This window comes from Ixodes scapularis, unplaced genomic scaffold (assembly GCF_016920785.2).
Source record: "Ixodes scapularis isolate PalLabHiFi unplaced genomic scaffold, ASM1692078v2 PGA_scaffold5__190_contigs__length_132052651, whole genome shotgun sequence".
NCBI classification, from domain to species: Eukaryota; Metazoa; Arthropoda; class Arachnida; order Ixodida; family Ixodidae; genus Ixodes; species Ixodes scapularis.
The window spans coordinates 9,519,263-9,532,213 of record NW_024609880.1 but is presented as its reverse complement, the minus strand read 5'-3'; the positions used below and the strand labels follow the sequence as shown (position 1 = coordinate 9,532,213).

At 44.1% G+C, this 12,951-nt stretch overlaps 1 protein-coding gene across 1 annotated transcript in view; it reads right to left on the bottom strand.

The window, feature by feature from the left end:
* Window positions 1-3,684, bottom strand: part of LOC121838040 (retinol dehydrogenase 11-like) — a 40,944-nt gene extending 37,260 nt beyond the window's left edge. The window contains exons 1-2 of the mRNA XM_042294020.1: window positions 3,504-3,684; window positions 1,711-1,950 (exon numbers count right to left, since the gene is read on the bottom strand). Of these exons, the coding sequence (XP_042149954.1) occupies window positions 1,711-1,950; window positions 3,504-3,684 (421 nt within the window). The remainder of the gene's footprint in view (window positions 1-1,710; window positions 1,951-3,503) is intronic.
* Between the last annotated feature and the right edge of the window lie 9,267 nt (window positions 3,685-12,951).

The following is a 12,951-nucleotide window of genomic DNA, read 5'->3' as shown; positions in this document are numbered from 1 at the left end:
CGAGTCCCAATTCTTTTTTCTAATTTTTCATGTTTTTTTTTTTTTTACTGGCAGAATCGCCATTTACGAATATGTTAGTAAAAATGGTAAACTGCGCTGCCTGGTAACGCTAGCAAAAGTTAATAAAATCTACCGCATTTAAGTTATCTGACGTTAAGCGCGTACCATTATAAACATTCTAAATACTTTTTTTTTTAATTTAACCATCTTGCAGCACACCCTGGGCTCATAACTCCAATGACTAGGTGTCGATCTAGTTCATTCACAGGCGAAAGTTTGTCTTACCGAAATTTCTTTAAAATACCATCTGCTGCTGGATTTGAGATTCTAAAGTATATTGGCACTTATTCGTTTACATATCACAAATTCTAGCAATATTTGCTGGTTTATTAATTTATCTCAAATATTCTCAACGCAGATACGTGCGAGTAACGTACAGAGTATACATCTAAAAATTGCATGTTTTCGAAATAGAATTGATAAATAATTGATAGCTGCAAAATCGATTTTTTGGTTATTGTTTTAGACGCGTCATAAAGGCATAATGTAACCCATTAGATATTGTTCCTCGAAGAACAATTGAAACTGCAAAGAGCCCGACGGAATTACCCTCCCCTTTTCTTCCTCCTCGTTCTTTTTTGTACTATGGCGCAGCTGGCAGAGGCATATTCAACAATTTAGAGGCGTTACAAGTTGCAGATGTGTAACATTTATTCACAAAATTCGTAAATATGTTTTCACCAGTTTTCGTTTAACGCAGAATACGTCGTGCGCTTGTGTCGACCTGCTTCGATCTGCTAGGATTTAATGCGCCCGTTTTTCCCCTTAGACCTCTGAGGTAATCTGGTAGAGAATGAGATTTGAAACACACGGCAGGCTCTGCGTCAGTCTGTCGTTTGCGAAGTATTAAGGAACGTTATATTTTCTTCAACCCTCGCGTTAATCTTTAGAAGGTTTGTAACCCATCTCTTACCCATGTGTCATATTTCGTGGCCACACGATTACAGATATTCAGAAGCATAAATAACACTTTTCTAAGCCGCTCCGGTAACGCAGGGGTAGAACGTCAAACTACAAAGTTCGTTGGTTAAATTCCCGCCAACAAATGAAGTAAATGTTTCTGAAGAAACTCGCTTAGTTATTTTGTTATTCGTTCAAACCTTTCTTGACACTCTAGACTTAGAAGCAAGTACAAAAAACTCAAGGTCCCGAGGCAGGGCGAAGGTCGTCCCTCAGTGCTCTCCAGGTCGCCTCCTAGTTGTCTGCACTTTGCACGCACAGAAAAAACATGCGGCAAGCGCGGAGCAAACGTTTTATGCATATCCCAAGACATGAAGATGTTGCTTCAAAGCTCGAGCGTTTAACCTATTGCGTAGGCTTATGCCATTTTGAGTAAAAACTATTTTTTAACAATTTAAAAGGATATGGTAAGAATAAAAAACAAAGTTAATTCGATTCTTTTTTTTAAGTACTACATAACATCGTTTGTTGCTTCCACTTTTTTGTCCGTACTTTAAAACTATATTACTTCTACCATTTTGCGGGACAAGGCACTGTGTATGGGCATCAAACGATCAGGACCCCATGGTAAGAATAATTACAGATACTGACTCGCAATTGTTTTTTTTTTTTAACAATTTCAGCGTGAACACGAGGAGACCCTCAGGCTCCGTAAGTTGTACATGTGGCTCGTTTTATGGTGAAGCTCACCGTTGATGAGGCCGGCATTGTTGACCAGGACGTCTAGCCTAGACTCCGTCTTGAGGATGTCGTCGGCAAACTCCCGGACCGACCTGAGGGAGGCCAGGTCGAGGCGCTTGATGACTACCTTCTGCTGCGTCTCCTCGAAGATCTCCTGCATCGCCTTGTCGGCCTTTTCCAGGTTCCGACAGGCCAGGATGACCCGCGCTTTCCTCCGCGCCAGCTCTTTGGCCGTTTCCTTGCCGATCCCTGAGGGTTACACGAGTCTTCTAAGTCTTCTGTTTTCACTGACAACTTTACGACCGACGACCAGTTCGCGCTTTCCGCTTTTCCTCCGCTTCCTCCTCTCGAACCTGCTACCCCGTCCACCGTCGGCTGTTTCCCCCTCCCCATAGTAAGGAGGATCTTCTGGCTTGCGGAATCTCGAGTCTGGTCGTCGGCCTTTAAGAAAGGTCCAGCGTGGTGTGTCCGGATGATCGTATCAGCGCCCCGAAACCCATTTAGGGTTGTGGCATCAGCTGTTATGATCTCCGAAAAACGAATCCTCAACCAAGAAGCCCGTACCGTCATTGATTTATGCGTTTTTTTTTAAGTAGCCACAGGCTTTGTCTGTCACAGGCTCAGTCACAAGTTGTCACAGGCTCTGGTACAAGCTGTCGCATGCTCTGCGTTTCGTAAGCGGCCACTGACGGTAAGAAAACAAAAATAGGTGTACCTAAAGAGTTATGACTAGTGATAAAGTCAGGTGGCAGGGAACGTAACGCGCGTATTGGGCTCCTCTGGGCGTGTGTGGAAACCTATGAGCTCTTCTGAGCTAGCGGGTCCCACTAAATACTGCTGAATTTAGGGGCTAAGCCTAAATGTGCATGTGATTCTACAATTACTAAACTTACCCACTAATTACAGCGGAAAGGGTTTCGCCCACTAAATTTAGCGGGTAATTTTGAATGGCCTGGCAATATACCAAAATTCAGGATTTCCCACCAAATTTAGCGGCAAGACATTAGTCCGTTAAACTGAGCGAAACCTAGTGTGACTCCCAAGCTTGGGTTAAATATAGCAGGAAAACGCTTCTGCAAAATTTAGCGGGAGGGCATAAGCATAGCCTTCTCTATCTATATTCACGAAGCCTGGCAGTTCGACGACGGAGCCACAGAATACCCGGTCGCAGATTTGGAGCGCGAGGATCTGGTAGCACAGAGCATATCTCGGGGAACCTAGACGCCAGCGCACAGCTTTTGCAGCAGCGAGGACACGGAACATGGTTTTCAAACCCGACGAGAAACGAAGCGGTTGTGCGAGGAACGCGAGGAGCACGAGCGGACATTCTCTCGATCGGGAGAAGTGTGCTTCGGCGTCTCGCCGCAGCGGGGCGCCTGTCACGTGGCTCTCCTCTAATCCGTTGTCTGCCGCTCTACCTGTTCAAGTTCGGCGGCCGCTTCTCGTGGCGATCTGCCAGGCTTTGTCACTATAGAGGAAGCTATGGCATAAGTTAGCTAAATGTAGTGTGAGATATATTTGTACAGTTCCGCTCGCCACCTTCTTGACGATTTTGTTTTAATTACTATAATTACTGAAAATAAGAAAACGGCAGGAAGGAGATTCAGTCGTCCCGCCTCTAGCGCAAGCTTGCTGCATTCGAGAAAAGCTTTGGCGTTTCGGGCGCGCAGTTAAAGCCCGGCGGAAGGCACGGAGCGCGTGCTGATGTCAAGCTTTCGAAACACACGTCCTGCCGTTCTTGTTTTATTAGCGTCTGTAACGCTACACATATTGTATGTAAAAAAAAAAAAGGATTTACGCACCCGCGTTGCCTCCCGTGACGATGACCGTCTTGCCCTCTAGCGTCTGTGTGGACCTGCAGACGCCCTTACTGTGAACCAGGTAGAGTTTCAGGCAAAGTAGACCGACAGCCACGAGAAGAACTATCTTGCTGGTGGCCAGGGACAGCGCGACTCCGAGGATTTGCACTAGGAAATTTGTCATCTTCGTTTGCTGTAAAACAAAACAAACGATTCCGAGGAGGTCAAAAGAACCGGATTTGGCCGACCAATCAGCCATCCAACTGGCTACTTACGCTGCTCGGATGCAGAGAGACGTCATATTTAATTACAGCGACAGCTGTTAGGGGGAGACTTCGCTATTTCGCACCGTCGACCGCGCTCTATATCGACGCTAGCTATTTTTGACATTCCGCCAAGAACATGGCACGGGCCGCTGATAACGAGATAACGAGCGAGCAAGATAACATGCATGGCCAGGCATGGTAGCGAGATAATACGCGTAGTCAGTAAAACATTCCCCGCCGAGTAATGGGGCAGCGCACTGGGATAGGTATACCCTGTGACCCAGAATCAGCACAAACAACAATTCTGGGGAGATACGCAGATAAAGCCGCCTTAGAGTTTTACGATGCATTCTGTATCCGAAAGCGAGGGGAAAGCTAGTGCGTTAGTGCCCCGTCAATGCACCTGACAACATACAGAGTGTTATACTGTAAACGAATAGCCAGAAAGATGGCATTAATAGTGTGTTTTTGTTATAAACCTACATTTCAGAATGCACTTCGTCTTGTCTACTTTTTTGTTCCCGCTTACTCGGCGCTTTTCGGTTAGCACGTCTCACTATTTGTACCGAAGTGACGTAGGAAAACACGCTTCCCTCTTACGCAGACTTCCGAAATGTTCACTACTTAATACCGTTGGTTCCAAAACGCTATTGAGTTTTCATCCGGTGTGTTACTCCGTGAAAAAAGATACGCCTCTGCGTACTCTATGATGCGCGCTCGCAGCGTTTGCCGTTCATTCGGTCCATCTGCTCCGAATTGACACCTTAACGGTTTCGAGGTAAGTCCTCAGCTCTCGCTGTGCTCCACCTTACGGGTTTCGTAAGTGTTTACAATTTTTAGTTCTACCTTATGTGTTATTCTTCCTATCTCTCCTTCTCTCCTTCGTGTCTCCTGATGCAGAAGGGGATGGACGACATGTGGCGACTGTTATGAGCGTCACATGCCAACATAGAGCTTGCTGTGACAAGTGAATTGCGCTTCACTTCGTGAACAGTGTGACAAACTACAATCGCTCCGAAATGGGCTACAGGTTCCTGTTGAGCTCCTTGGTTCATACATGTTAATGTGAAAGGTGAGTATTCTACAACACGCTATACTTGTCCACTTTTTTACTTTCTGGTTCTGTCAGAAATTCAGCCGTGCACATAATAAAGTACCATGTACTGAAAAATGCCAAGGACATTTAGCACTGCAGAGCTCGTTAATCATAATTGTGCCTAATTATATTCCTTTTTTAGTTTTTATTTTGCCGCTCTCAAGAGCAACCTTATTTCGGGGCCTAAACATCTACACGCCAAACTGTGTTACGGAGATCAGTGGGCACCTTTCAATTTAAATGTGGAATTAATATCGATATTTCTGATGATGTGGATACTATGAAACGAAAAGCGTTCGTTGAAGGAACACGAAAAAAAAAAAACGGATTGCGGAAAAATTTGCTAGGAACAACCAGTGACCGACAGCCAGGCGTGTGAGCTTGTGAAAACGAGCCCAACCAAGACTGGGCTGCAAGTAGCGGACAACCAGGAACCCTCCGGACGAAGTCCCCAAGGCAGCGGAACAGCGCGACCCCCTTTCGAGAAAAGCCAGAGAGTCGCCGAGACAGTCACCTATTAAAGCTTCTTTCGCGTCGAAGTTGAAAAGGCAAGCCAGAAGAGCTGGACCCGCACATCTAATGGTGAGCCTCTAAGCTTCGTTCCACGACCGACGTACGCAGCAAGGTCACTTTTAGTGGACTGAACAAAATAGAACAACGTATCCTCTCTGCTAACATTTGCTATTTTGATCTATATTTTTCTTTGCTTCATTATGTTTCTTATTGCAGATTGCTGAGATTTAGTTTTTTCTTGTCCGTTTTGTCTAACATAATTAGTACTCAAACGAACCTCATAACAATGGTCTCTTCTGCGATATTCACGGGGAATCACGAACTCCTGTATTTCCCGAATATGTTCATAACTAGGAGTTTCTGCTTTCCAAGTTTTCTGTCCCTATTCTTGAATGGCACGCCTGAAATATACAAATAGATCGCACGGACGATTTTTTATATTCGGCGTCGTTAAGTCACGTCCCGAAATGTATGTATCACGTGTTGCTTAACCTCCTGGAATACTTTATGGTTTGTAAACAAAAAATGTAAGTCCTGTCTGTTTTTTTTTTCCTTTGCGTGTGAACATTTAACGATTATAATTTTAAGCTTAAGTTTTAGACAGAAGGCTTGCGTCATCAATACTGAGTGATGCACGGAAGACATCTTAGTCTCACAGTAAACTACGCTGCCTATCTTTCTTTTTTTTTATTGACAGCTTGAACTGGCATCGCCATACCGTACTACAGCCATCTTACGCTGTTTATGGACACTTAACTTGCAAACTGATTAAGCTTTACCGCGTCCTGTCTTGTTTCTTTACAGAGAACTTATTTTGACGGTTACGTTGTCAGCTGACCAGTATAGTTAACGGACACGTTCAGTGTCTTCCGTGGTACCCTCTTCCTCCGAACGGTAGTTAAGACTGCAATATTGTCAGGAATTTAAGTATCTCTCTCTTTAGGTAAAACCATACGAACCCTAAAGTAAAACTATTAACTAGTTACTGCACGAGACTATGTCGCACTTTGTGAGCTGTGGCACGTGACCAAAAGCCGGAGCGGAAGGCAGTCTGTGCTAAATTACAAATAGCGCTAAGACACGGACAGACGAAGAAGTGGACAGGGCAGGCGTTTAACACACTAGCCCGTCACAATATTTTGAGGCACTCCGTACTACTAGCGCCACACAGAAGGCATTAGCGTAAACACTTGAGGGTTGGTTGGCTGTGGTTCCAATCTGGAAGGCCATTTTTTTGTGGAATTCTGCGAGAGAGCATATTGAAAAATGACTACTCCTATGTTTCGCGAATAAATAACAGTTTTACTAAAGTTTTGCCTCTGACCAAGAAGAGGCGTTTGCACTTCGGGTCAATACAACAAAGAGCCTGCTCCGGTATCCTTACAGAGGCCAGAGTTTCGCCCCTTCGGTGAAAAAGATCGTTGCCCTGATCACGAAAGATGCGCCTTTAATGAACAAAATGCATTCTTCAATAGTAGAAGTGTTTCTGCGGATATTTTGACAGTATATGATGAGCGGGAAAATGGCAATAGCGTATCATTACATTCATTTTGAAAGGTATAACAAAAGAAAAGTACCTACGAGGGTTATTTGCTTCTTTTTCTTACTTACGGTGAACTGAGAAAGATAGATCAAAGTATTTTTAATGTACACAGCATGCAGATAACTATTCTAACTACTTATCGATTTAATCACCGCGTAGATTAAGCTAGCTATTATGACGTGGATCAAGCTTTTGGGTACCTTCCCCAAAAACATCGCATCTCCGGTTCTCGGTACTTCTATCAGCTAAAAAAAAAAAAAAAGCAATTGTGATAAAAAATATTTTTTTTATTATACACGATATTTACGCAGATAGATGCTCTAGGCTTTTCATATATAGTGACCGGCCAAATTTTGGCTTCATTTCGCTGTGAAGAGCTTTTAGTTGTTTTTTATGCAAGCGAGCAAAGCAAGCGGCGAGAAAATGAAGGAACAGATAACTTATAAGATAATGGAGGCTAACACACACACAAAAAGAAGTCAATTTAACAGCAGACTTGTAAGGGTTAGTGGAAACGGTGAAGATCTCTTATGTAAGCCTAAATTCTAAAAAACAAGTGGCTTTGTTTTTCACTTTTTCTATACGAGAAATGTCAAGTTAGCATTAAAATAATTCCTTCAAATTATATTCAACTATTTCTGCGGCTACCCATTACTTGTCGCGACCTGTAAGCTTCTGTAGGAATGTCCCCTACCTGGACGAGGCATTTACTTTACAGAAAGTAAACTCCCCCTATATGGAAGTTGATGGAAGCAATGAGCGTGCGCTTCTAAACTACCAAACTTGTAAGAGTGTCCTGTTTTACCGTATCACCCAATGGTTATTCTGTTGGGCGTCCCGACATCCCAAGCTCAGCTTCGTACTTACAAACTGGCGAATGAAGGGCTAGCTTACGTCACGTGGCCAATAATACGTGCTTAGCCGTTCAGTTGCTCAAAACAAGAACTCGTCCGCCAACTCTACTGATAACACTCTCGAATGTAACGTTTCAGGTTTTACAGTTGAAAGGACACACTCACCGACTGGAGACTTGAATTTTGTAAATTTCCGTTATTCGAGTTGCTTCGGCCTGTCTTTTGTGACTGTTTTGGCGGCGTCACCCGCGACCCTCTGGCCGTCGTTTCTGGAGACACGCCGTTTCTTCTTGTGCTTCCCATTCACTCAGGCGGGACGCAAGATTAGGTCAAGCTGCCCGCCGCCCAGAGCAGCCGAAAGGCGCAACACCTCATTGTACGACGTTAGAACAAAAGGACTCCTCTTCGTTTTCTATTCAAGGGCGCGAAGGCATCACGTCATCACACAAGGACGTAGCCGAGAATGCTTGGCTTTTTGCGCGTAACAAGCAATTTTCGCGGGGACAATGGAACTTTGTCTGGGAGGGGACAAGGAAAACGTCCCAGAGTTTCCAAGGCGCTGCGCGACCAGAAACGTGAGCGAAATTTTATGGGCCTTTTGGGGAGATTTCAGATCCGACTTCAAGGAGCCTTCCAGAAACTAAATTACGACGCTACTCTACGTGCCGACAGAGGGGCTATAGGGGGGGGGGGGGGGGGGGTGCAATACGACCTAAACTCGTTTTCACCTAAAGAAACGTGGTAATAAGGAGAACGGGATCTCGCGGAACAATAGTAATTTTCCTTTTTATGCTGAGAATTGAGATTATATAGGTCCATTTTAGATTAGGTATATGTTACCTTATTGAGACGTACACGTTTCAAACACCAAAAAGTGTCGCTTCTGCCTCCGACAACCAAAACTTGTAAGAACTGTACTTTGCGTGCCGTACGAACATTGAGCAAAACTTGCTGTTTCTTGAGGTGAAAATGGATATAAAAGATAAGAGTAAAGTTTTAGTATTGTGCATACGAGCGAACGCGACCACTGTCCGTTTGGGCTGGCCTTGCGTGTTCTACACTGCGCATGCGCGAAGCCCAGACTACGGTCTTAGGTTGTGGCATGGCGACGACGCAGATGCGCAGTAGCATGAAGCGCGTAACGCTAACACTAAGGCACAGCGCTTGCTCCAATATGGGAAATTTCGGTTTAAATCGTGCAGGAAAAAAAATCATGTCTCGAACACTTATATATATAAACGAACGTGTGCAATAACTTAATCCAACGAATAAAAAAAAAATCAAAGTTTTACGAACCCGCCGAAAGCCGAAATTTACGGCGGAGCCAGGATGCTGGCTCCGCCGTTTATTTTGGCTTTCGGCGGGTTCATAACACTGATTCATTGGATTAAGTACGGTTCATTTATCTGCATATGTTCGTTTATTTCCTCCTCGAAGACCACGTACGATGCTGAAAAAGTGCCCGTCATGTAGCGGAGTGACTCCAGCTCATTCAATCCTATGAGTACAACCCTCGAATTTTTCCGTGTACCTTTCCGCATTACCTGTCGATGAGTCAACGGTCATGACCTTCAACAGGCGCTTTCCCCTGTTGCTCCTTTTAAAATCTTCTGGGACTGTAATTAACACTGGCAAACTTGCGTACGTTTTTTTTTTGTTGTTGTTGTTTTTTTGCGGGGGTTTGTTTATGCGTTTTGGCGTTGATTTACTGTGTCCGCTTGATGCATTCTTTTTTTTTACGTTTTTTTTGCCTTTCGCGGCGCGCGTTGCTGGCCGTCGGTGTCCGATCGAACTCTGTGAACGTGATGCGTCTTCCGCACTCGACGCGCTCCGTGCCTGGGGTCGCGAATTCTGATGCGGCCTTTCGTTGGCTCCGATGGCTGGCGATGTCCGCTGCGGCCAAGCGCGGCAATTTTTTCTTTTTTTTTGTGCATTTTTGCACGTGATTTGACACGTGACGCGACCCGGGTGTGGAAAGAGAAAATAGCTCTGTGACCGATTTTGGCAGCCAGTCTTGCAGAACGCCTGGCTCAGGCCGAAACGTCGACCAACTTTAGCAATAATATGTTTTAAAAACTCCAACAACCGTCTCAGGTGCGTTTTCTTCCGTATATACTTTTCGTCATCCTGCGCTCCGTTTTTCTCTCTCTGTCTTTTCCTCTCTCTCTCTCTCTCTCTCTCTCTCTATATATATATATATATATATATATATATATATGGGTGGTTTCATCTCAAATCGTGCAGGCAAAAAGGGTCGAATTTTTAATTTCGATGAAAAAAATATATGTTATGGCGCCGTTTTTAAAAACGCAGTCGCCGCAGACCGCAAGTTCGTCGGATTTTTTGTTCGCGACTTATGAATTTTTAAAGAGGCCGCGGCGAAAAGCAGTGTTTTTCACACCCGTCGTGGGTCGGATGTTTCGCTTGATCTCCCGCCGTGGATTTTCAGTCCACATTATATTATCTTTTTTAAAGCACTCTGTGGACACATTTAAAAGGCTCCAATACCATAAAATAATTTTAGGCGTTTTGCTTTTTTTCTGTAAAAATGTCAAAAACGCCCCCTTGGTCAGTTGTTGACGAACTTTGACAATTAATTACTGGCGATCTACTTGGGTTACATCAATACTTTTTATGTCCACGGAGAGCCCAAAACACGTTCTTTATATGTATTATAAAATAACTTGGCTGTATAGAATATTCTTTGCGGTACGTTTACGTTAATGTTATGTGAAAACCAAAAAGTACCATTTTTGAAATTGATTTTCTCAAAAAACCCATTTTTTATTTTTTTTATTTTTTGTTAAAATGTAGATGTGATAGTTTTCTACGCGAAAATCAAGTCTAGAAAGTGTATATTTTGTTTGTATGTTTTATATTTAAGCATCAATATCGTACAAAAACATGTTTTTACGGCACGAAATGGACTTACGAATTGCGCGTCTTCACAAGCTTGGAAATAGTTTTTTTTATTTTTTTCAACGTTCCCACATAAAAATGAAATACAGTATTTCCACCCTGTTATATTTATTGATTATTTAAATTTTATTATAGGCGGCAAGCTACATTGGGAGGAGTTCCAAAAAGAGAAAGCAACACTTCTTAACAGACCAGCAGGTGTCGTAAATTTTTAACGTGTAGGAGTCGGCAGACGTCGTATTGACTCGGGGCCCTCATTGGCCTGCATGAACGTCCCGCCCTTTCGGAGCCAGCAGATGACCACGACCTTTCGCGCTCGTTGTGTTAGATGGGACGGCCCGTGACAGTAAAGCGAGCAGCGCACCCTGTGTCACAAGGAGTGAAATGGTACGATTGTGTCGTTGACGCACCGAACAGTGACACCCACCCCGGGAGGAGTCAGTCAGAGTATTGCACAAGGGAAAGCAAAGGAATCGTTGCCTGAAAGGATGAGGACACCATGGCCTTACAATGTCGACGGTCAACAACTGTTCTGCCAGCCAAAACAACGCCGCGTGCGCGCTAAAACCGGCGGCGCGGGACAGAAATCCCACAGACGCACCCACGAAGATGGGCGGTTTCGTTAGGGATGTGGGGAAATTTGAAACCAGCCATCCGTGCATGCGTGAAACGATACCGCCTGTTTGGCCCAGCTTCGAGCGCCCTATCCTTACCTTGAAACGGCTGTGCTGTCTCTCTCTCTCCGGGGCGATCCGATAGCACCGAAGGGTTATCTATTAAACTTGAGGAAGAAAACGAGAAGGGGCTGTTTAAGTTTAATTATCCCCACCAACCCGCTCATTCTGTCCTTATAAAGGGCTATCTCTTTTGGAAACAGCAAAGCCCGGAGACTGACATTAAAACGAGCGTGTTGGTAAATATACTTGTGTTTGTATTTTGCCCGGAGACTAGTTGGGTCGAAGTCAGCCTCTTTGTCAACTATAACCGTTTGTGAAGAGTGGGCTTCTCCCGAGATGAAAAGTCAGCGCCGGCTGACGTGCTCTTCTGAAAAAGGGATGGGGAAAGAGAAAGTTTGAGTAACTGCAGAAACTACCTCGAAAGCTCCTCTCCCGATATGAAGCTTCAGGCATAGTCTCGGTTACCTTCTCGCGCATCGCCTGCTCGAATCTATTCTTCACTTTCTTTCGCACAGCCACTGTTCCTCACAGCCGTCGTGGATGTGCGTAACAGAGGGAAATACAGATTCGAGCATCATCTGGACGCCGTCATCCTGCCAGACTTCAGTGTCGTGGGACCGACTCGTGTGTGTTTCTTCGCCCCGCTGAACTTAGTTTCTCGGGTGCGTTTTTGAACGTTTTTTTTTTTTTTTTAATGTTTTCTTACTAACTGTTTGTTAGCACTGTTCAGTTGTTGGGTTTATTTTGTCATGGCGTAGCGGCCTAGGCGGTGATGTAGAGAGCGTGTTCGCACGCATTTGGTTGCGTCCCATTTAGGGAATGCCCGGAGGAGTTGGTTTATCTTCTTGCCATGTGCGGCTGAGTTTTCCCGTCTTTATTAAATTATTTATTTTTTTTTTTTTTTGTTTTACCTTTACGTGCCGTCGACTTCTTTGTCTGACTCTCCACCAGGCGTGGACCTATCGTCTTGCCACCACTCCAACCTAAATACTTTATTTTTTTAACGCAATTTTCGTTAAGATCGCAGTTGGGCAATTTAATTCCTATTTATTTATTTTTATTTCCTACCCCTCCCCATGACACACTCTCTGTGTGTTTCGGACCGTTTCTGTGTCACCACTTTTGTGTATTACGGAAGTGAAAGGACATTCCCTGGTGACCTGTGCGATGTGCGGTGAACAAGCCCCAGTGTTTGGTTTCGTAAAGAATTGTATATAATATATCGACGATGTGGTGACTTTCTTTGTCTTAGTAATATGACAGCTAATAGCTAGTCGTGCTAGTTTACTGTGAAAGGTTTATAAATCGAAACAATACAACGTCTGTGCCTTTTGGTTACTCAAAGTCTACTAGGCCTGCTGATTTGGATATGTATCTCGTGGTTCCCGCTCTTATCAAAACATACAAAAATATTCAATACCACAAAATTCGTTTATAATTGATTACAAAATGCAGAAGAAAATTCAAGAAAACTTTTTCACAATTCATAGAGACGCATGGGTCGGAATGTCTGACTTGGGTCTTGCAAAACAAAGACGTTTTTTTTCCGATATTGAGACCTAAATATAAAACATACAAACAAA